At 37.9% G+C, this 23,395-nt stretch overlaps 2 protein-coding genes and 1 long non-coding RNA gene across 7 annotated transcripts in view; 1 reads left to right on the forward strand and 2 right to left on the reverse strand.

Annotated features, from left to right (window-relative positions):
* Positions 1–3,964, reverse strand: part of LOC307167935 — a 37,732-nt gene extending 33,768 nt beyond the window's left edge. The window contains exons 1-2 of the long non-coding RNA XR_013822878.1: positions 3,905–3,964; positions 691–878 (exon numbers count right to left, since the gene is read on the reverse strand). This is a non-coding gene — a long non-coding RNA (uncharacterized lncRNA). The remainder of the gene's footprint in view (positions 1–690; positions 879–3,904) is intronic.
* On the forward strand, positions 3,838–22,702 carry armc2 (armadillo repeat containing 2). Of its 4 annotated transcripts, none has more exons than XM_079887268.1 (18): positions 3,838–3,888; positions 4,981–5,280; positions 5,888–5,960; positions 6,032–6,203; positions 6,612–6,741; positions 8,071–8,117; positions 8,625–8,732; positions 10,259–10,449; positions 11,311–11,413; positions 11,511–11,767; positions 13,668–13,813; positions 14,365–14,464; positions 15,866–16,148; positions 18,191–18,313; positions 18,413–18,526; positions 18,607–18,739; positions 18,824–18,963; positions 20,335–22,702. In XM_079887268.1, the coding sequence occupies exons 2-18, from the start codon at positions 5,072–5,074 to the stop codon at positions 20,472–20,474; spliced, it is 2,469 nt and encodes an 822-aa protein (XP_079743394.1). In that variant the 5' UTR covers positions 3,838–3,888; positions 4,981–5,071; the 3' UTR covers positions 20,475–22,702. The 4 variants fall into 4 exon arrangements, with proteins under 4 accessions (XP_079743394.1, XP_079743393.1, XP_079743396.1 ...); XM_079887267.1 differs by lacking the exon at positions 3,838–3,888 and adding an exon at positions 4,131–4,416; XM_079887270.1 differs by lacking the exon at positions 3,838–3,888 and adding an exon at positions 4,131–4,416 and having other exon boundaries at positions 8,074–8,117.
* Positions 21,719–23,395, reverse strand: part of sesn1 (sestrin 1) — a 51,838-nt gene continuing 50,161 nt past the window's right edge. For both annotated transcript variants that reach the window (XM_079887278.1, XM_079887279.1), the window contains one exon: positions 21,719–23,348. In XM_079887278.1, the coding sequence (XP_079743404.1) occupies positions 23,262–23,348 (87 nt within the window). In that variant the 3' untranslated portion in view covers positions 21,719–23,261. The remainder of the gene's footprint in view (positions 23,349–23,395) is intronic.

Below are 23,395 nucleotides of genomic sequence, written 5' to 3' on the forward strand. Positions count from 1 at the left end.
CATACCAGCGTGAATAGTAGCCGGCTATTTTTCCTACAGTAGACATAGTGAATGGCGATGAACATGGCGGATTTTGTGAGAGACGAGGAGGGTGACTTCTCAGACAGTCGAGAGCCAGAACCATACCTCTATGAACCAGAGTTTTCAGAAGAGGAGCTGCGTGCTTTGGAAATAGAACGACAGGAGGATCGTTCAACAGCCTGAGGACATGAGGATGAGATTCAACATGAACTGGTGGTGAGTGTGATATCTCTGCGCCCAAGTAGCAGTGCTTCGCCTGTGCTTCACCCCAATATAGTCCCAAGTCAATATCTGCCTAGGAAATCGCCTAGTCTTAATCTGCATTGCTATTTGTACTCGTTGTGAATACGCAGGCCACAAGAAGTAATTCGGTTTTTTTTATTTATTTTTTTTTATCACTTTTACTCATGACATGCTAGCTGGCAACAAAGGATTCCATTCATTATGCTAAGCTAAGCTAGCGGTGGTGCTTCCAAACTAAAACAATGCATGCACTGAGACAAAAATGCGTTTGCCCACCTATCTAAATGTAGGAAAGACGGTGAATAAGCCCTGTTTCAAAAAACGGTGGAGTGTTCCTTTAAGTATAAATATCAAAAAAGTGAATTTCTGTCACTGCTGTCATCACTACATTCAACCTCAAATTCCATCCCATCACCCTTCACCTACCTTAGCTTAGCGTGCTCTGCATTGTATCTTGTGCAACCGGAACTGGATTCATTGCTATAGTTGTTTGAAATGTATAGCACCCCACTCAGAGCTCACAGAACAAAGTGAGAGAGTGTGTGTCTGACTTTTCTGGACAGCAGATGAGTCAATCAGCAGTCTGTCGTCACTGCGTCATAATCAAAGCCACTCTGTTAGAAAAGAAAATGGCAATGTCAGATGCTTGTTCTCACAATTTTTTTCTCTCAGCAAATTAGAATGTTAGATGGAAAGCACAACAATTGTTTCTAAACACAATACAGATCTCGCCTATATTTATGTTCATTTTAATTCAAAAATACTACAGAGGATTATACATAAAAATGTTGTGTATATACAGTACTGTGCAAAAGTCTTAGGCATGTAAATCCCCCCCCCCCCCCCAAAAAAAATGGTTTTAAGTCAGTTATTGATATCTTTTGCTGTAGTGTGTCAGTAGGAAATATCAGTTTACATTTCCAAACATTCTTTTTGCCATTAATTGTAATAATCCAGTGAGATTTGTGTATGCACAAGGAGTCTGACAACAGCCGGTATGATCTGATCTCACCCTCATCGAGTCCGTCTGTGATTACATGAAGAAACAGAAGAAACTGAGACAGACTAAATCCAGAAGAACTGCGGGAACGTCTCCGAGATGCTTGAAGAAACCTTCCTGCAAAGCTCCCTGAAAAACTATGCGCAAGTGTACCTGGACAAAAGCCGTTTAAACGCAAAGGGTCGTTACACCATATATTGATTTGAATTAGTTAATAGAAGTTAAATCATAAATAAATTCAATTTGTGATTTTATTTTTGAAAGCATTCTCACTTTACAGCATTTTAACACACGTGCCAGTGCTTTTCACAGAACTGTAGCTTTGCAGGAAGGTTTCTTCAAGCGTCTCGGAGACGTTCCCGCAGTTCTTCTGGATTTAGTCTGTCTCAGTTTCTTCTGTTTCTTCATGTAATCACAGACGGACTCGATGATGGTGAGATCAGATCATACCGGCTGTTGTCAGACTCCTTGTGCATACACAAATCTCACTGGATTATTACAATTAATGGCAAAAAGAATGTTTGGAAATGTAAACTGATATTTCCTACTGACACACTACAGCAAAATATATAAATAACTGACTTAAAACCATTTTTTAATGGGGGGGGGGGGGGGGGGGGGGGGGTATTAACATGCCTAAGACTTTTGCACAGTACACAAGATCTGTTCCACCATTGGTCAGAGCACTGCCCACAAGGTTATGGCTCCAACAGCAATGCAATTTTCACCCTGACAATCTATCCTGGCCTAGTGTACATGCTTGAAGATGTGTTTTTATTTATGCTGAGCGGACTAAAACTTGTCTGGTACGACACACAGGTATTTTTATTTGTGTCAAGCGAGGTAGAACAAGTGATTGAGTATGTGTTGGGAAGAGACAATAACAGCAATGTATTCTGGGATTTGGTTACTTGTACCACTGAGGCATGACAATCTGAACAATCCCCAGCTTAGTCAGTGACATTTCCAGCCACGTTTGTTCCTCTATCCTACTTTCACGGATCAAACACAGATAAATATGCTAAGCAGCATATGAGCTACAACAGCCAGACAGGTTTAAAAGTGACGGACCTAAATTATCCCATTGTATCCCAGTTGAGAACTTCCTTTCTTCCCTATTGGACATATACCAAAGTGAAACGAATAAATAATTTACAATAAACACTGCAAAATTGCATTAAAAAAAATAAGACTTGTCAAATTTGATTTCATGATAGCATAGTTTCATATTAAGTCTGCACGAAAGCAAATGTTGAAATCTCTTTATGCTTGGTCAAAACAAAAACTGTAGTGCTTCTCGACCACATGTTGACACAAGCTCAAAGTGTTTGACAGTTCTTTCTTTGTGTAAAGTCTAAGCAAACACATTGCTTAACCTCCTCGTCATACATTCGCGAACCATCACGGCGTTCTCCTTATCACCAGGTGAGGGAGTCAATGTGTGTCCAAAGACTGCCCATAAGGAGCTGGTTGCCAAGGAGACAGCAGCCAGAAAAATGATGGTCCTTGCAAAACAAACCAATTTACCTCAGTGACGTAGAAGAAGAGCATCCAGCATCAGTGGTGTGTGTGCGTATGTGTCAAGGTTCACAAGATAATTAAATTCACACCACTCATGCAGCCCTCTAAATACAGATGTGCGCACCTCATGTGAGCCTTATCAAAAATCTGACAGGCAGAAAAAAATGCAGTGCACTTTACATAATGTTATCAAAATTGCCATCCTTGGCACCGCACTCCCCTAGTGACAATGAAAGAGGGCAATGCAGCCATTGGCCAATGAGCACTCTTGTACTAACTCCTTATTGGCTAGCCCCTCCATTCACATTACACCAATGAGGCGTCTTGTATCCATGAGAATGAAGCTTGTAGAGTTATTTAAATCTAACCAGACATACATGCATTTTACTTCATGAGGAACAGAGAAAGAGGTTTGTATGTATAGTGTTAGACAAACCATGTCAGTCTTGCTTGCAGAGTAGTTTTGAAATAACCCACTGACTAAACAATGTGAGAGGATGGATCATTTAAACACTGCATGAAGAAAAATTTCTTATTCCTTCATATATGTGAATTTGCTTACTCTAATAATATTAATAGGCAGTCTACAGTAAGTCAGTCAGGATGTTTGGTGTCTCTAATATACATTTCAGCCAATGGGTGGACAGATTCTCTGAAGACTTAAATGTTTGTGGGAAATGACTATGTTAAAACCACAACAGACAAAACAGATGTCTCAGTTACAAAAGACAAACACATTATCCTGCATAATGCGTATACTCTATTGAAGGGATACATCACCCAAACAATTTAAATGGTCATTTACTCACCCTCAAGCTGTTCTTTCTTCTGTTGAACACAAAAGAAGATATTTTGTATGGTTACCGACATTCTTCAAAATATCTTCTTTTGTGTTCAACAGAAGAAAAGAAACTCATACAGGTTTGGAACAGCATGAGGGTGAGTAAATGATGACAGAATTTTCATTTTTGGGTGAACTATCCCTTTAAAAGTTACCTACTTCAAGAAACCTGAGATATTTCTGAGTGGAAAATACTGTCCTAATTAGAACAAGGCTAAAACTAGTAACTTTAAATTCCTCTTGTATGTGTCATTATGGGTGGGTAAGTATCAGCTCACTTGTTATCTCTCGTCGGTGGTTACGTGTCGCCTCGTGACTCTGGGCCTGATTTTGCATTGAACACCATATGAGTTTTGGGGAGGAATATGAATGAAGCCTTAATTTAGTTTAATTCTAAATAAAAAAATAAATGTACTTTGTTTTCGTTACAATAGGTCAAAGTTTTTGAATTATCTTGAATTGAAAAATGGTCTCACCTTTTTCCGTAGGAAATGTGTTATGGCTGATGCTCACAAGATTTAAAACACACCTATATATTAAGATAATCAACTCTCTATGCGATGAATCCTTATTACTTTGTTCTAACTCTTAAAAATGAAGAAAAAATGGCAAAGAAATAAAGCAAAAGGGCAGTAGGTTTCACATAACAAAAGCCTCCGTGTGTCACATGACCATGCGCGTGGCCGTGATTGACTCGGTGGTGTGCGTCCCTCTTTCTGTTGTCACACACGCTCATCTTTCCGGATGATGTATTTTAAACCGTGAAACCCAGGCTCGTTTGGAAATCAAGGTAAAGGGTAATTTTGTTGTGCTGTTTACATCACGCACTGCCTAAAAGAGCAAGTTTTCTGATGAAGTCGGCTGCAAGCAACGCTTGATACTAATAGTGTCATAGATTATTATTGTTGTTTTGTTGGTTTCCTGAATTTAAGATATCGAATCGAGTTGTTTATTGTACGAGTTTTTTATTCTTTAGTTTATTTTTTACGTTATAATTAAATGTTTTGTTTTGCTACACCCGAGTTACTGTAGCACAGCGTTATGTGTTTCCATGGTGACGGTGCGTGGACGCGCATTCTTGTCTTGCACGGAATGATATGACTCCGGTTAATAAACAGTTGAGCACGTGTTTGCGGGGTGCATTTAAAATTAGAGTTAAATAAAACGAATAACATATAAAAAAAAACTAGTCTTACAGGACAGCAAACCACTGTGAAGAATGAGGTAATATAAGAATGTCAGATAAATATGCACTAAAGTCTGCTATAGATTTCTGGGACAGCTAAATGTTTATAGTTACAAGAGGCCGTTAATTTAATTTAAAATATAAATGCTCCTCTTCCTTTTATCATAGTTATGCCTCTTTCCAACCAGTTTTGGTTATAGCATAGTGGTCAAGGTGTCAGGCTTTTGATACTGGTACAACACATCCCTATGGATCAAGCATGTCTGGGATGGAGCTGGACAAAAGTAAGCAGATCCACATGAGCCCTGGCCTCAGGAGACAGACAAGTGCTGAGATAGTGTCAGAGGCTCGTCGCTCTCTCAGGACTCTTGCCACACAGCGACCTTGCACACCTCAGGAGAAGCATCGGCAGCTCTTTGGAGAATCCTCTTCTCGTGCACATGATGGACGACCACCATCTGCATTCAGGTAAAACAACATCAGATATAATAAGCTTATTTGTTTATCACTTGTTTTGCATGTATTTAATGCTTATTATAATGTATTTGAATGGATATTTATTATAGAGTGCAACAGTACCCGCCTATGTTTTCAGCAGCCTTGGTTCTGAAATTATTTTTCCCATAGGGATTTAAAAAAAAATCTTCATTTAAGAGTTATAAGCCATGAACCGAACCGAGATCCTTACAGTTATCATTACAAACTTTGATCTGAAGCAAAAAAGTATTTGAAAATTAGACAGTTAATAGTTAATGTGAGAAAGAACTACAATCCCATGAAGCGATTGATGTATATAAAACTATTGATTAAAAACTTTTTTTTGCAGAATCATGGGTAATGTACTGTAGGTTTTCATGAATTTTTCTATTAAACGTTTAGGCTATTTAAAAATTAAGTCTTTAAGTTTATAATTTATCGTTAAAAACCAATCCTCCTTTGGAGAAAATGAATGTTTTTTTTTTGTTTACTTCCAGATCCCGAAGTCTATGAAGTACTTGAATTATAATATTAACCGTTTGCTTATTCATATAACTGGTATGCTGGTTTTAATTGCCTTCCCAAACTTCTTTTCTAGTCTTCATGGCCGCCATTTTGAAGTTCCTGACTCCAGGCCTGGCTCTGGTACTCGTCTCAGCCCACTGGAACATGTAAGAGGCTTTTTTAAAACTTTGTCTGACTAAAACAGGGAACAATAATCAAAGAGTTATGTCATTCCTAGAAACCCAGGTTGTCTGTGTCCCTGGATGAGTATGGCGGTGACAATGAAGCAACTCTCCCCAAACCCCCAGCCGAACGAGGGAATACCAGGATAGGATCGGGAGGTTCTCGGGCCAGACTGCTTAGAGCAGCATCCATCCACCAACTACCCTTCATGACACCACACACAAAGAGTAAGAAAAGAAATAAGTGTTTTATTAATCTATATATCTTTTTTTTTTTTTTTTTTTTTTTTTACAGGGATACTTCATCTTCCAAAAAATAAAGTGCTATGCAGTAATAGTCAGACATATTGATAACCCTATATAACTTCATTGTGACAATCCGCTAGCTGTTGAAGTGTTTCACACCAAACCGAAATGAATAGACACTTCCAAAAATCAGATATAGATCAGTTTACAATATCCTCAGGATGTTACTCATGCATTGAGTTTGCTTGCTTTGAGAAAACAAAATGTGTGTGTTTGTCCTGTCAAACTGTATAGGAGTAATCAGTAAGATTAAAAAAATAAAAATAAATTAAATCTATTTGTTTTTGGCTGTTTGACTGTTTAAAGTTGTATTATTGTGTGCCTGTTCAGATATGTCTCTAGAGGCAAGGATCGAAGTAGACCAACCAGATGACAGAGAAAAGCTACATTATGCTAATGTTACAGAGCATAAAACAAAATCGTCCTCCGAAACTTCCCTGCACACACTTATCAAACACAGGTATGCTTTTTGAGCATAAGAGTTTATTTACTTGAAGGTTACATATCAATGTAATGTACTCTTTTTGCTGCACATTCAGAGGTTTGAAATCAGCTTTGGGCTTCATAACAAAAACCTCTACTGTCAATACACCATCAAAATCACTTAGTAAATAGATTTATGCTCTGTGCCTGTTCAGAGAGTGTAGATCCCAGCGGCATTAATTCTTTCATTACCAATGTTTTTATAACCTGAGTTTGATATCCTCTTTTGTGTACATCTTCCATTACATGCAACAGAATTGTGTAATCTATCAGAAAGACCACGTTAAAAGGTTCGCTTATTCAGATCCAAGCACTCTCATTAATACATTGCCCAGAATGCTCACTTATGCATTGCATTCAATTTGGATGCATTTACAGACACTCTGGATTTTAATAGTAAGTTAAAGTCAAGCAGCAAGCCTCTCTCTCCTTCTTTCTCTACCATATCCTTGTTATAGTTGCTAATGGAGCGATATTAGATCATGCAGGCCGTTTGTGGCTGGCAGGCTGACTGGTCTGTTGACCACCAGTACAGTCTCATTTGAGATTCACAAGATGAGATCACGTCTCGGCCGAGGCATCCCATCAACAAAGAGGCATTATCGAGACAGTACAAAGCCCAAACATGATCAATGCCACAAAAACGCCTCGCCATACCATCATTTATTCAAAATCCTTAGGAAATACCCATGCCACATACGATAAAGATGAATGATTACAATATAGTTATGAATTTTAGGCAGTACAAGTACATGAGACATTTGAGTGAGTTTAATGATAGCACAGACTAAAAGAGTGTTAACAGTTATCTTGATTTGTGAGATAAAATTGACTGTGACACAGTGCATGACTAGCTCTGAGACGGTCACATGAACATGTGGTTTCCTGTGTGTTGCAGTAGCCCTCACATACGTGCATGATTTAATGAACATTTTCTCAAGCACGTTTTGAACGTTATCTATTTTTCACCAGTAACTGGTTTTGAGCAGTGATCAGAGTAAAAGATATAATCAAAAAATTGGGCAATGAAATTGTGCATCAGGATATCACGACAGTGACCTCTTGTGTCTGCAAGGAAAATAGAAGGAAAGGAGAATACTCTACTAGAAGCTTTGTATTTAAAAAGTACCCACTGAACATACTTGTATTATGTTGGTACATATTTAGCATTTATATCCACACAAATGTTTTCAAACGCCATCAAGGCTTTGTTGTTCATCTAACCACTGTTTCAAACACAATTATGTCATTTATTCTTTTTGTCTGGTCTGCATGTACATTTTGTTCACTGTATGTTTGTCATTAGCAGGATACCGCAAACTGATGTATCCACGGAAAGAGAATCAAAACCAGGTATATTGCTATTTCTGTACTGTATAAATATACACTTGAAACCGCTAATCGGCAGTCAAACACGTGATAAACAAAGCGAAGTTCTCACAATCTTGTAAATCTTGCTTCTGACACAATCTTGCCAGTGGCCGCAAACATCTGATCGGATTGGAAACCTTAACCACTTTTGCTGCAGCAGTTTCTCAAAGTTCTTTATCCAGATGCTAGCTGATCGTTTGATCTGTTGTTTTCGCAACCCACACTGCTTCCTGCAGCTCGTCCACAATGCAAATGCTCACAGAAGCGTTTGAACAGAACAGACACTAATGAAAAGGCACGTGGGTGGGTGTGAAGCTCTGACCTTTTCATGCTGTGTTGAACATTCTGTATTACATTCATATGCTTTAAGAACTGCTGGGGTGAACTGTCTGAATTCCCCTTCCAGGATCAATAAAGTACATCTACCTGTCTATTTAAATACTTATCTGTCTGTCTGTCTAAAACCCACTACATGTCTTTCTGCTGTAGAAGCCAGGCTTAGGTATGGAGACCCACGTGATGACAACATGGACGAATCTGTGTTCTGGAACACTAAGGTCCTTCCGGTCCTTCAAGAATTTGAGTCCTTTGCTTCAGGTGATGATAAAATGACTCTCATGAATGTGCTTAATACACTCAAGTAATGATCTGATAACCTTAAAGAGCAAAGGGCCACGTTCTGTTTTGCTGTACATCATCAGGCCAACAATATGTTTGCACAGAACTAGTCATTTCAAAATCTTAGCAATGCTTTTACTTTTTAATTGAAGTGTAATGCAATGTTTTAGGGTAGGAAAAACCTCAATGCCATTTTAATAGCTCCAAAAACATATATAGCATTCAGATTGATACCTGATGGCTTTTCATTATCTTATGAGAACAAAATTTCATGTAATGATTTTCTGCAGTATACTCCTACCAGTCTTCTTTATTTAAGGAACATTTTTAAATAGTTTAAAGAGAAATAATACAGCAGTTCCAAAGTTATACACAAATAGTCAATTCCAACATAACAGCTCTGCTTTTTATTTTCCATTCACCCTAGTACAGATTTTTAACAGTTCAAAAAAGTGTTTTCCCCCCTATTACTGACTTTAAATTTAGAAAGATAATCCTAATTCTGGGGTTTTTGGATTGTGCTTATGCAAGTTCATACTGAGGAGCTGCAGTTCAGCACTTGAATGTGTCCCAGAGTGAAAGCAAACTGCAGGGAGAAAGAAAACACAATATCTGAATGCAGAGGAATAAAAACAAAGCTTGTGTTGAGCTTGGCACGGTATAAGCTTTCAAAGTCAAAGCATGTGGGAGAAAGGAACCATGAAATGCAATCTAATAGCAGTAAATATTTAAGCACTTTGAAAATTCAATAAAAATTCATTTGAAAGATAAATATCAAATATTTATTGTGCCAAGAGCCTCTCGGTTCATGCATAAAATACCATTCATATTCTCCATGGCATCATCGAAGGGTGCCGTCGGGGAGAATGCCAACCATCTTGGAAACAGATATGAGAAACAACATTTGTTTTAGCAAAAAATAGCTCTGGAAAAACGCAGCCCCTGCCTTATCCCCTAAAGGCAAGTTAGATCCAGCAAGTATAAGGCATTGCCAGTGCACAGAAATGAATAATTATTCTGAATGCAAATATGAATAGAAAAAAATATTGATTAAAATTGAGCTTAAACATATTAATACTCCATTGAAGTCTAATCTAACTTAAAACTTTTAACATATTATGTTGTCATAGCCAGTACATACAGAATGACAATAAAGAGCTATTATATGCAGTACACACTAATGACGCATACCATACCATAGCCTAAAGGGCCATGTAAACTTTGTCAGTGGGTGTTGACATGTGGGTCAAAAGTCACTGAAATGTCAGTAAGCCTACTCTGTGTACACATCAGTTCAGCTGAATGAAAGAGTCTGTGTGTCCCACAGACTACTCCTCTTTCCCTGTCCTTCACAGGGACATTTGAAGGATGACAATGCTGCAATTAATACTGTGGGAGACATTCAATTTGAAATGCAACCTTGACACTGTTACATATTTTGTGCACTGGAACATACAGAGTACTGATCAGGTTTTGTCTCTTTACAAAAAAAACAATCCTTATAGGTGATGGCGTGTCAGATGAGATTGTGGGACAGCTGTGTAACTCATGCAATGGCCTCCATGACGCCCTAGCGGAGAGAGACATGCTGGGAAGGCAGTGTAAAAAGAGGTCCGCCATCCTTAGAACGCTCTTCAGACTTATAGATGTGGGATCGGACCGACTTAACTTAACATTAGCCAAACTTATTCTGGCAGTGAGTATATAGAGACACACACACACACACTCACACACATACTCGGTTTCGCTATCTTTGTGGGGACTCTCAATAGGCGTAATGATTTGTTTACTATACAAACTGTATATTCTATCCCCTTACACTAACCCTACCCCTAAACCTACCCATCACACAAAACTTTCTGCATTTTTACATTGTCAATAATAATTGTCATAATTTAGTATGTTTATTAATCCATTTCCCTCGTGGGGACTGCTGGCTGGTGTACACAAGTGTAGGTGATCTCAGGTTTTACTATCCTTGTGGGGTCATTTGGTCCTCACAATATATGACGAACCTGTACACACACACTCAAACACACACACAAAAAAAAAATACCTTTAAAAAAATCTGGATGTGATTGCTATGGTCTGGGTCAAATTTATCCTAATTGGTTTCAATACAATTACCTATGAAAAACGAACAAACAAATCTGGTAAAAACGGTACTCCTTTAAAACATTAATACTTCTCGCACATTACAAAAAAATTAACATGACAAAAGAATGTATATTTTAAAACTGTATTTAACAATTTTCTTTTTAATGTAACACATTTTTCATTGTGGGTTCGCTTTCCAGCGAACTGACAACTGAGCACACATAAAAATGTACGCCTTCAATGCATTGTAAGTTTCTTAAAATAAAAGCATTCGCCAAATACATAAATGGAAATACAAATGGCTTCATGGCTGAGAAAATGACAAATACATTTAAAAAAAAAATATTTTGGTTCTGTGCAGCTGTCTTAAACATCATAATCTTGTCTGAAACATCTGATTTGAAATTCTGTAAATTTGAAATAACTTACAGAACCTTATTGCTGTTGTCTATATTACAAGCTCAACGTGAGTGGAAACAACTTGCTGAACATCTGCAAACTCGTCTTCAAAATCAGCCGGAATGCTAGTAACGACGTCATGTTCCTCACCGACTCCATCCTAGGTTAGACCTGATTATTGTATAACTCCCCTTGACTCTCTAAGCTCAACCAGGCATTATCTCTAACTTCAGCCCATTGTGTGTATGTGTTTCCACACAGACTCCCTTCTGTGTCAGCTACAGTGTGAGGATGTGTGGAGTAAAGGTGAGGCCGTGCTGTACTGTGTCGGCTCACTGAAGCTCCTCTCAGGAAACAGTGCCATCTCCAGTCTGCTGCTGGCTAAAGACTTCATCGGCACACTGCTACAGCTGTCAAAGAGACTGATGCATGGTCCATTTACAACTTCAGTTAACTTAACTACTCCGAGGTCAGAGGGAGAAGGCCAGGGTGTCATCGCAGGACACATACTGGTACAGGTGGGTGGTCTTTGATGGTTGCATTGTTTGGGCAGGTGTCAAAGTTCCTTTATTGTCATCTCTAACCCTGTTTTTAGTATGCCAATCATGTTCACAATCACACACATACCCCCATATAGAGCTGGTAAGTCCCGCCCATCCGTAAAACCTCACTGGACCTCTAGGTTGAAAAATCGTCAATGCAAGTGAATGTAAGAAAATAATTATTTTCTGGTCCCGTTTGAATTGTGCCATGAATGTGAACATATGTTGTCTGTGATTTTTTTATATAATTTTTCATGTTACAAGTTTGACAGTATATTGTATGATTCTTTGGCTAGCAGTTGTGGAAAAGACATGACGAGAAAGACTACATGTCGCCTATGTGACGTCACCCCATAACACATTTTCCCTCCACTTGTCAAATCACGGTGCTAATGCTGCGATAATCTATGGAGACAGATCGAGATGCCTGTGTGTTTTGTACCCAAATGTCACCATTCAAACCAAATGGGCTGTTCTTTCTTCAGATTCCCGCGTCTGAAAGCAGCGAAGAGTTGTAGTCCACAAAGTGCTCTCACACAAAGTCTAACCGTATCAAACTTCTACCCGCTAAATTGTAGCAATCTTTACACTAAAAATTATATAAAAAATTCACAGACAACATATGTTCACATTCATGGCAAAATTCAAACGGGACCAGAAAATAATTATTTTCTCCCATTCACTTGCATTGACGATTTTTCAACCTAGAGGTCCAGTGGGGTTTTACGGATGGGCGGGACTTACCAGCTCTATACATTAAAACTAAGGAAACTGGCAAGCCACAAATGAACAAACTTTTTGGTGTTTGATCTTAAAGGAGATAGTTCACCCAAAAATTACCTTTATGTCTTTCTTTCATCTGTGGAACACGAGAAGATATTTTGAAGAAGAAAGGTTTTGGTTACCATTGTCTTTCATTGAATGGACCAAAAAACACTGAGACATTTCTCAAATTATCTTCTTTTATGTTCCACCGAGGAAAGAAAGTCATACAGTTTTGAAGGTGAGTAAATAATGACAGAATTTGAATTTTTAGGTCAACTATCCCTTTAAAAAATGCAGAGAGACTTTTCTGTAATGTATTTTGTTGTCTCAAAAACACTTAAGATCCCATCATACATTTCCACAGTGACCGAGGACGTGTGCTTCCCCTATGTGCTGTAATAGTGCTTTGTGCAGCACACATACACCGCCATAGATACACAAATAGGTTTGCATTGCAAACATGGTAAATCTGTGTCTTTAAGACTTTAAAACAGGAGGAATAGAACATGCTTAAACCCCAGCCGGACGTTTCTCAGAACTCTGCTCTGGGAGCGAAACGGAACAAAATGTGAGCGCTTCACAAGGGTGGGGTTGCATAGGGTTGAAAAAAAGGCCGGAATTTAATGTGCTTTTCCTCTGCTTTTGTTTTTGCTTTTGTCTGGGAGGATGCCCTTTTTCCACTTCCCCGTGTCCATATTTTACTTTCTACTCAAAGTACGTTTCACAGGGAATTATTTAACTCTGCCCAAACAAACTTCCTGAACTTGGCACGCATAGTTTGATGTTCAGCGCCAATTGCTGTGCCACTCATTAGCATGTTGGCAGACGGAAATGAGGGTTTATATGAAAGTACGGCCCGATGGGCCAAGCAGCTCTAGCAGGCACCCTCCATGTACCCTAATCAGTGTCCTAAGCTCTTGATGGAGAGATTTATGAGGCCACTTTTCAAGGCCTTCTGTTATTTCTTCTTGATTATAAGTGCTTCCTCTTTTATATGCATCTCTACCCATTAGGCAATAATAAGCACACCTGCTGCACAGTACCTAATTCACACTCAGTTACCAAACACACATACAGTTGCACACAGTCTTGACCTCTTCACCCTTTCTAGGTCACTGCAGCTTTAAGAAATATAGCTGACCAGTCTGAGTCTCGGCCTTCCTTCCTGTCCAACAAGGCATTCTTTACTCTTTGCTTGATTCTGGAGAACCATCGTAATGACCTCGACATCTGCATTAATGTGGCCCGAATATTCAGGTGAGGATCAAAGTAAGTGTTTAGCCTCAGCCTTTTTGACTCCAAGGCTCCCATTGGTAAAATTATCATTATCATATGGCAGTGCTTGGCATAACTAGACAACTTGAATGTATATTTTTTATACACATGCCCATGAATTTTATTCATTTACAATACTTTTCCAGGTCTAGAAATCAAACTTTTAAAATTAGACTATGTATATATCTAGGTTCTCCAAGACTGTGGGAACCCTAGTTCTTCAAAAGAAAAAAGAAATAAACAACAACAAAAAAAAAAAAAAGTTGAATTAAAATAATAAATATCTTGATTTTAGTAGTTTCGTGGTTTAGTCGTTTAATGTTCATCTTGAGGCCCCTAGTGGGCCCCGGTCCCCTGGTTGAGAACCACTGGTTTAGTGTTTTATAATGCACTGGTATATACCGTAAATACATTTTTAGTATCCACCAGGTGAGAGAAGTTGTAATTTGATTTAGTTAGAGCTTTCTGATTAGTGTTGATAAAGTTGTGCCACGTGATGTGTGAGAATATGTTTGTGTGTGCTCTGTCTCCAGCAAGCTGTCCACCTACACTGAATGCTGTCATGCACTAGCTGAGACGCCACGCTGCTGCAGCCTATTTTTGGCCCTTCTAGGCAAACACAGCAGGAAACAGGTGAGTTTGGATCAAGTATATGTCCACGCACGCTTTGACGTAAACTGAAACAAGCACACACATGTAAGCATATAGGCTGCATGTTCCGCTTTCTGCCCTCAAGTGAAACTTGAGCAGTGGTCTATGAAGGTGTGTGTGTTTTTCTGTTCGTTTTATTTCGGTACAGACAGTTCAGATGTTCTTCTCTCTCTTTCCTTCTGGCACTGAGAGTAATGAGATCATGTGCTCCTAATCTCATAAAGAATAAACACGGTTCACAGTGTTTACTAGGTATCATAAACTAGAGTCTCACACATACTGCGCCTCAAATAGGGACATACTGTCCACTAGACTACTGGCAGAAGTCTCTTTCCGCACCCCACTTTTTTCATATTTTCTAAATGAAAACAGAAAGGAGTTGTTGAAAAACAGTTTAAAATGTCTGATAAAATAGTTCACCAAAGGCTGCTGATTATTCGTGTGGGTTTATTTGATCAACCATGAAAGCACTGAATACCAGGCCTGTCAATTTAATGAAAGTATTTAATGAAAATTAATCTTATACGTTTTTCATAGTTAGACCTATTAATAAAATTAATATTATAATGTTGTGTTTAATTATTAGGTTTAACGACTTGTAAATGAATGTAACTTTACTTGTGCTTTATGACTAAACAAAATTACTTATTTCTGAAACTGCTTAAGAATGCACTGGATATATAACATGGGACTCAATGAAAATATGCAATGATGAAATAAAATGTTCCCCAAATATTATGGTACACATTTTAGATATGCATGCCACTGCAGTCCTGGTGTTTGCATTCATATTTGTATGAATGCAGGTGTTTTGAAAAAGAAAAAAATTATATATATATCTTTTTTTTTTTTTTTTTGATGATTGAATTCCACAATCCAATTCCCCAATTACTTTACTTTTGTTAAACATCCCTTTTTGGCTTGATTTATAAATATTTATAAGAAATATATCAAATTAAAATTATAAATGAAATACAGTATGTGCATGCCTTCCAGGTCACCGTAATTTTCACAAGTAAGACATGTTCCTGGATCAACATATTTTGTTGATCCTGGAACAACATTCCTGTCTAAAAATGTAATCTTAACCCTTTCCCTACCCCTAAACCTAACCCTGCCCTTAAGTTATCCCTAAATTTAGAGGGAAATGATAGGTTATAGGACATAAATTGTAAACTTGTCCCTCAAATCTGATTGGTTGATTGGAATGGTGTTCCAGGAACAACAAAGTATGTTGACCCAGGAACAGGTTGTACTTGGCAAAATCATGTTCACCACACACACATATATATATACATATATATAAAATGTAATTTATTACGTGTTAACACTTTAATTTACAACGACCTACTAAACACACCTGTCCTCTTTTCTTATGTGCAGGATCTAGTAGTGCGTCTCCTGTTCACTCTAGGAAATCTGACGTCCAAGAGCATTGAAGCCAGAGAGAGAGTTTATGAAGAGGAAGGAGGGATAGATGTCCTCTTAGATCTTTTCCAGGCCTACCAGGAAACACTATCGTCATCTGAGCAATGTCATGCCCCTGAGAAAGAGGACATCCTGGTCAAACTGATCAGACTGCTGGCCAACCTGGCCATCCATCCCACCGTGGGCACGGCACTAGCTGCCAACTCACTGTGTGTGCAGCTGCTACTGGAACTACTGGGTAAAAAAAACATAATCATGTCATATACACACACCCAATCTTTTGAGCACTTTATTAGTTCAGTTCTACATTCTACCACCATTCAACAAAAGTAATTTTTGCGAAAATCCCACACGGAACGTACTTTACAGATACTGTGGTGCATTCACTCATGCATTTCAATGCGGTTGTCACGCTCAAAGCATTGTACGTGTGACCAATGGTTATCAGAAGCGATGTAACTTTAAACACGACAACACAGATGTTTCAGACTAAGTTTAGTTCCTTGAACTTGAATGAATGTGCAAGTTGGTTGCTCTGCACTGTGCAAATCACATGATGTTCTCTCCATGTCAGTTACTGGCACAGACCCTCAAGTTACTGCATCCTCTCCAATGACGAGAACACCCGCTCTGTAAACTGTTGGTTTTTCTCCTGCATAGCTCTTTATTTGAGCAGCCTGGTGTTCTCAGAGTTGCAGTGTGGTTTCATGGTGATGGATGCAAGCTCCTTTTTGGTTCTGCATGAGGAAGTTTCAGAAGCAGGCATGCTAGGGTGAAAAGGTGGTTATGTGTTTCCTTTTTGAAATAGAGAAGGAGATTTTTGTCCTGTGGAAATATTTGTCCTATATCGTTTTTAGAATGTGAGAAAATAAAACGAAACCTTTCTGCTGGATTCCTACAGAAATTACGGTCGTTTTTTTAGAACAGAGATGTGGACAGTTAGAGAGGAAATGGGTGGGAGATTTATTCTTCCTCGCTTATCTACCTTGTGTCTGCTACATTAAAATGACATCCTGTTATGATGAAAATAAAAATCGAGAAGGAAAAAGAAACTGAGAAATCAAGGGTGACAATGACTGAGCATTCGCCACAACAAAAGGTGTTTCGAAACAAACTCGCACTTTGCAGTGACGCACAAACACTGACAGAGCAAACCGCACTGAACGAGAAGTACATGATCTTACTACAGTCATATGCGCTCGTCAGATTCTGACTACCTCAAAATTGGATTTATCATGAAGTACTCAGTCTGAAATTCACACGAATGGTTTTGAAACTTCTCGAGGAGGAAGTGATACCTGATTAGCACTGCGCGATATGATCTTCAATACCAAGAAGTGAACCGTCTGGCAGCTGCTATATTGTATCTTGCCTAGTCCGGTAAACGTGTAAAAGTGTTTCTCATATGGGAATGAACCTACTTTTAAATGGTCTTATGACTTTGGTCAAAACAAAACGTGAATTGGTCTACTTAAGTAGACAGTATTTTTCATTTCACACCTACGGATACATGAATACTGGCACATTTGTTTCCCATAAAAAAGTGCCAGGACAGTGGGATGTAAATAAAAGGGTTTAGTTACTGTCTGTTTTTGTTCTGCCAACTAATATAAAGTTAAAACAAAGCCACAACAAAAACCGCTGGAGCACCAAGCCATTTGTTTTTGAACGAATCGGTTGAATGATTCAATGACTCATTCATAAAGACAGTCACTTGTTTTGTTCCCGATTGAACAAATCGTTTAAATTCACGATTCAATGCCATAAAGTCAGTAATTTGTCGCCACCTACTCTCATAATGATGTATCGAATGATGATTGAATATATTTGTTTTAATTTTATGTAATGTTTTAGTAATTTTGTGTTTTGTTTTTATTATTATTATTATTATTTAAATGTTTATATAGGTCTATATTATTACTTTGAGTTATTTTTAGTAACTTACATCGAGTTAAAATAAATTAAAATGAAAAATGTTCCCCTGTCAACTATCTGCAATAAAATAAGTTTTTATTTCACTTAACATTTAATTTATAAAAAAAAAAAATTAATAATATTTGGTTGAGATTTGCTAGATTTAACAGTGTTATTAAATACTTAGTGTTTTTAAAAAGTAGCTTCAGAAGCCTAGATTATGGCAAATGTAATAAAAAATGAAGGAAATGCATAATAAATGATTCATAATCATAATGGTGCATCTCTATTCTGTTATATATGCCATTCCAAATAGATGGCGTGTAACTGATCAAGTTTTCTGTTTCCTTTGCTCTTGTCTCTCAGGGTGCAGGTGTGTGAAGAAGAGTGAAGAGTTAGTGATTAATGCTGTGGCCACCATCAACAACTTGTCTTACTACCAAGGCGAAAGCTCAGTGGTCCGTTCCCAGCACACACACATCTCACAGTGTAAGATGAGTGTGTGTGTGTGTGAACACAGTCTGAATGTTGCATCTGTCTTTGTCCTTCAGTGATTTCCCCCTCCCGTCTGTCCTTCTGTCATTGCAGTGCTACTAAAGCTCTTGCTGAGCTCCAGTATGGATGCTGTGTTGGAGGCCACACGTGTTTTTGGAAATCTGTCGCAGATCAGAGACGTGAGACACTTCATCATGCAGCACAAAGGTTTGAGACGTTCTCTCTGCTAGTTTGTCCGTCTCAAATCCCCCAGAGGCTGACGTTGTACTCCTGTTTTTATGTGTCAGTGGAGCAGTTCGTGGTAACCCTTCTGGACTCCAAGACCCCTGATGTGTGTTTCTCTGCATGTGGAGTTCTCATCAACTTATCTGCAGACCCAGACAACAGGGCCGCACTGAGGGTCGAGGGAACCATTCAGAAGTAACTTGCACAGTGTGCTTTCTTCTTTTGACTGTACTGTATAGTGTTTAAGCACTGTGCTTTCTCTGACTCTCCCTACTGCAGGCTTATTGACTGTCTGCGTGATTTCGGGCCTCAGGACTGGCATCTGGCCGCTGTGGTGTGTCAGACTCTGTGGAACTGCTCTTTAGATGGAGAGCTGCAACACTCTCAAAAACTGCTGGAGATCTTACAGCTCTACACGGGTGCATATAAACACACAATCACTAGAACTCGAATATATATATATATATATGAAGAGTTCAGATGCAAAAGCCTCTAAGTGCCATCTGAAATTTTCTTCTAGAATGATCATTTTTATCAAGCTCGTATATTTAAGTTTAGTAATTTCACTTAAATGACAATTAATAGGTAATTTGCATTGTCATTTAAGTGAAATTACTGAACTTAAATATACGAGCTTGATAAAAATGATCATTCTAGAAGAAAATTTCAGATGGCACTTAGAGGCTTTTGCATCTGATCTCTTCATATATATATATACATACATACATACGTACATATACATACATATAAATACATATTCATACATATATATATATATACAGTGCTATGCATAAGTTTAGACACCCATGCTAAAGTTGACTAAAAAGAGGAATAAAAAATCATCTTTTGGAAATTGAACTTAATGCCTTAATTAAAAAAATTAGGAAAAATCCAACCTTTAAGGACACCAATTTTCTTTGTGAATGAATAATGTATCGTAAATAAATAAATGTTCTTCCTTAAAATACATGGTGCATAAGTTTGGACACCCCTATGTTAAATTCCCATAGAGGCAGGCAGATTTTTATTTTTAAAGGCCAGTTACTTCATGGATCCAGGATACTATGCATCCTGATAAAGTTCCCTTGGCCTCTGGAATTAAAATAGCCCCACATCATCACATAGCCTTCACCATACCTAGAGATTGGCATGGGGTACTTTCCATAAGATCATCTCTCAATGCAAATCAAACCAGCTATTAGGCTAACTGAAATAAAACCATATATACCTCTATGGGAATTTAACATAGGGGTGTCCAGACTTATGCACCCTGTATTTTAAGGAAGAACATTTATTTATTTACGATACATTATTCATTCACAAAGAAAATTGGTGTCCTTAAAGGTTGGATTTTTCCTAATTTTTTTAATTAAGGCATTAAGTTCAATTTCCACAAGATGATTTTTTATTCCTCTTTTTAGTCAACTTTAGCATGGGTGTCTAAACTTATGCATAGCACTGTATATATATATATAAAGTATCACTGTATCATAGTATATAAAGCAAAAATTGCATAAAGCAATACAAAGCATGTTATTTATAAATAGATAATACAATATATATATATATATATATATATATATATATATATATATATACAAATATACTGTACATCCTTGTGTATATATATATATATATATATATATATATATATATACACTAGATAGATTGATGAAATTTTTTTTTTATAAAATTCATACACTAGACGGTAGTGTGCGTAGTATAAGTGTATATACTGTAGTGTGTCATTTTAGTCACAAATGAAATGTTTTGTCTTATGTTTTGCGCAGACAGAGGAGCTTTGCAATGGCCTTCTGATGATGGAGTCAGACAGGTTCAGGAAGCATGCTGGGAGCTGCTCTTTTTGCCTGTTGCTGAGAGGCTAAGACAACGTTTACATACTGAAGACACTACTGGAATCTTTCGGTAAACTCCACCGATTCACACGATTGTGTCTCTATGTACTGTATATACACATCGAGGAGTGAGACGGTGTGTATATTGAACATATTTGTTGTGAATGGCAATAAGGAATTTGTCAATTACAACCAACATACATTTTTTAATAAAATACATTTCAGATGTTTATTATTCAACCTGATGCTGCTGTATTTACAATAGCTGAGATAGGAGAAAGCATGAATTGTGTCAGACACAGAAAGCAAGTCTATGTGTGAAGGCCACACTGATGTACTGTACGTGTAAAAATCACTCATGAGCTTCTCAGTGATCTCAAAGACTTTATTAAACAGACACTTCCAGAAAAGTCTGTAAAGAACACAGAATAGAAACAGTCATACCTTCCTAATACAATCACATCAAACTGATATAATATGGCACTTGCTTCCCTCTTACGCTGACGGTTACACTTCACAGCTACAGCTACATTAATGTTGTTTACACAGCTGCCCTAGAGGTGACATGCTTAAAAGCCAATGACCAAAACATGATTTTGTGAATTTTACTGGAATTACTATGTGATGTACAGTACTGTGATTTTAACTTTGTCCTCTCAATGTTGAGTGTGTAAAGTCTGAAGCAATTAAACTCCTGCACAATCTCTAAGGGATTTTTTCTTCAGAAAAGAGCAGAGCGTTTGTTTACAAGACTTCTCACATTATTATTTGAAAATTACCCTATGGTGATTTCCATATAACGATCCTTTACTGGCACTGAATGGCCACCAGCCTCACAACCACAGATAAAACAGGGAAATTGCCAGCAACCTAAGGGAAAATTTCGTTATTTATGCAAACAGGGATTGTTCTCAGGTCAACAGTTACTTCCTGTAATCCTCGCTGTGAGAAGACGAATTGCCGCCTTCAACCTTGTGTGTTTAAATCATTAGTGCACAGCAGGAGATGTTTTTCTATAGGCCTTAGTGTCTCTGTGGTGATGTACTGTGGTGCTACAAGGGTCTTTGAAGATGAGTAGATGTTTATGGACATGAAAACATTGATTATGTGACCTAAAAGCTACATCAATGATATTTTAAAGTGTGTTATTCTTAATAAGCACAAACATAAGAATAAGAAGACCTTCAATTCTTGTGGTATGAGGTGATTAGAGTGCTTTTTTGTTGCAATTAATACTGAATAACAATGTTTGCTTGGTGTAATGCGACTTTCTGGGAAGAAAGAAAACTTTTGATTAAACTATAAATGATACAACCAGTGAAATATCATGTTTTATTTTTTTTAATCAAATATTTTCTTATAAAAGTGTCAGTAACTGACATAAGTCTCTCAAGTCTGACTTAAAACCTCCTCATTTCCATTTCCAAAGGAAAAAGTACCATCCCTCTAGTCCTGCCATCATCAGAATGCAGTACTTAACTGGTTTTAGTAAACAAAAAAAGACAGCAGAGAATCTACCCCGCTTGAAAAGAAAACACACACGCACGCACACACACACACACACACACTCGAAACAAAACTGCTTAGTTACACTGATTAAAGTTCTAAGAATGAGAACAAGCATAGTTTAACCCCACAACCATGAAGTCGTGCGGGTTGCCTGGTTCTTAGCGTCTAGGTCTGTACAGATTGTAGCCCACGACAGGCAGCCACTTAAGACAAAGTTCTGCTCACCAGACAGCACTTAGTTATTTAAGGATACATAACAGGAGGTATTTAGTTATAATAAACCTCAAAATTAAAAACAACAAAAAGATGACCGTGCATTAAAAGGAAGACAGATAAGGCATGACAACAGGAAGCATGTTACAAAAGGAAGACCTTTTCACTTTGAAAGTCACTAACACAAATAAAAAAAAGATAGAAAACAGTCATTGAAACAAAATGGCTACATAACAGCTGAAGCTTACAATTTGTCTTTTTTTAAAAAGTGCTTTGATATTTTTAATGCATGAAAACTTAAAAAGAGTCAATGGATTTTTTACCTACCCCCTCCCCCCCATTCACACATTGAATATGTCACGAAAGAGACAAAGTGGTGTCTTACTTACAGTAAACTCTAACAAGGGCTCAGGCAGCTATTCATTTTGAATTGCGCTCTCACACTCACACTAACACAATCGTTCCTGGATTAGCTTATACAAATGGGTGATGGTTTGGGTGTCTTTGAGGCCTCGGTTGAGAAAAGCAGCATGAACAGACGGCACCTCAGCATCTGCTGCCAGTGCTGCGCATGACTAGGCACACATTTATGCAAAATCAGTAATGTTTCTATCTCTAGCCACTGCTGGAAAAAAAAAACACAAAAACAATATAAAACGATATGGAAAAAACACTAGAAGATAGGCATGTTAGTGCAGTCTATCTGCACCGGTGCTGGAGTTGCTATTCGTGTGTGTGTGTTTTTTTTTTGTTTGTTTTTTAAATCTCATCTCACAAAAAGAAGATATGATAATATGGCATCTCATCGCAGATGCATTTGAAATACTAAAGGAGGTCTGGCCTCCAGAAGCTCGCAGCCTCAGCTTGTCCTCTCGCACACTTGAGGGATTGAGTCTGCTCAGACGGCCCCCAGTGGCCAGGTTTGGCACTGCAGGCTGAGCAGCCACACAAGTTATTCAGCAAGACAGTTCAGTTGACAACAATCTTCTCATTGTCTTCCACCGCTGCTCAAGCATTCTTCTTCCTCAGTTTTCTTTTTCCATTTTTTTTTGTGTCATTTTTACATTTATTGAAGTGTCCCACTGTAGTAACATCAACAACGGTAAAAAAAAATAAAAAAGGTAGACAAGAACAGCACTTCATGTCATGTAGCGAGTGATAGCTCTCAGAGCGTAGAGCAGTTCTGCCTGCATGCGCGCTTCCATAAGAAGCAAATTAACGTGGACCTGAAAGACAGAATAAAAGAATCCTTTTTAATTAAATGGATTTAACC

Source organism: Squalius cephalus (genome assembly GCF_949319135.1).
Source record: "Squalius cephalus genome assembly, chromosome: 12".
Classification (NCBI taxonomy): domain Eukaryota; kingdom Metazoa; phylum Chordata; class Actinopteri; order Cypriniformes; family Leuciscidae; genus Squalius; species Squalius cephalus.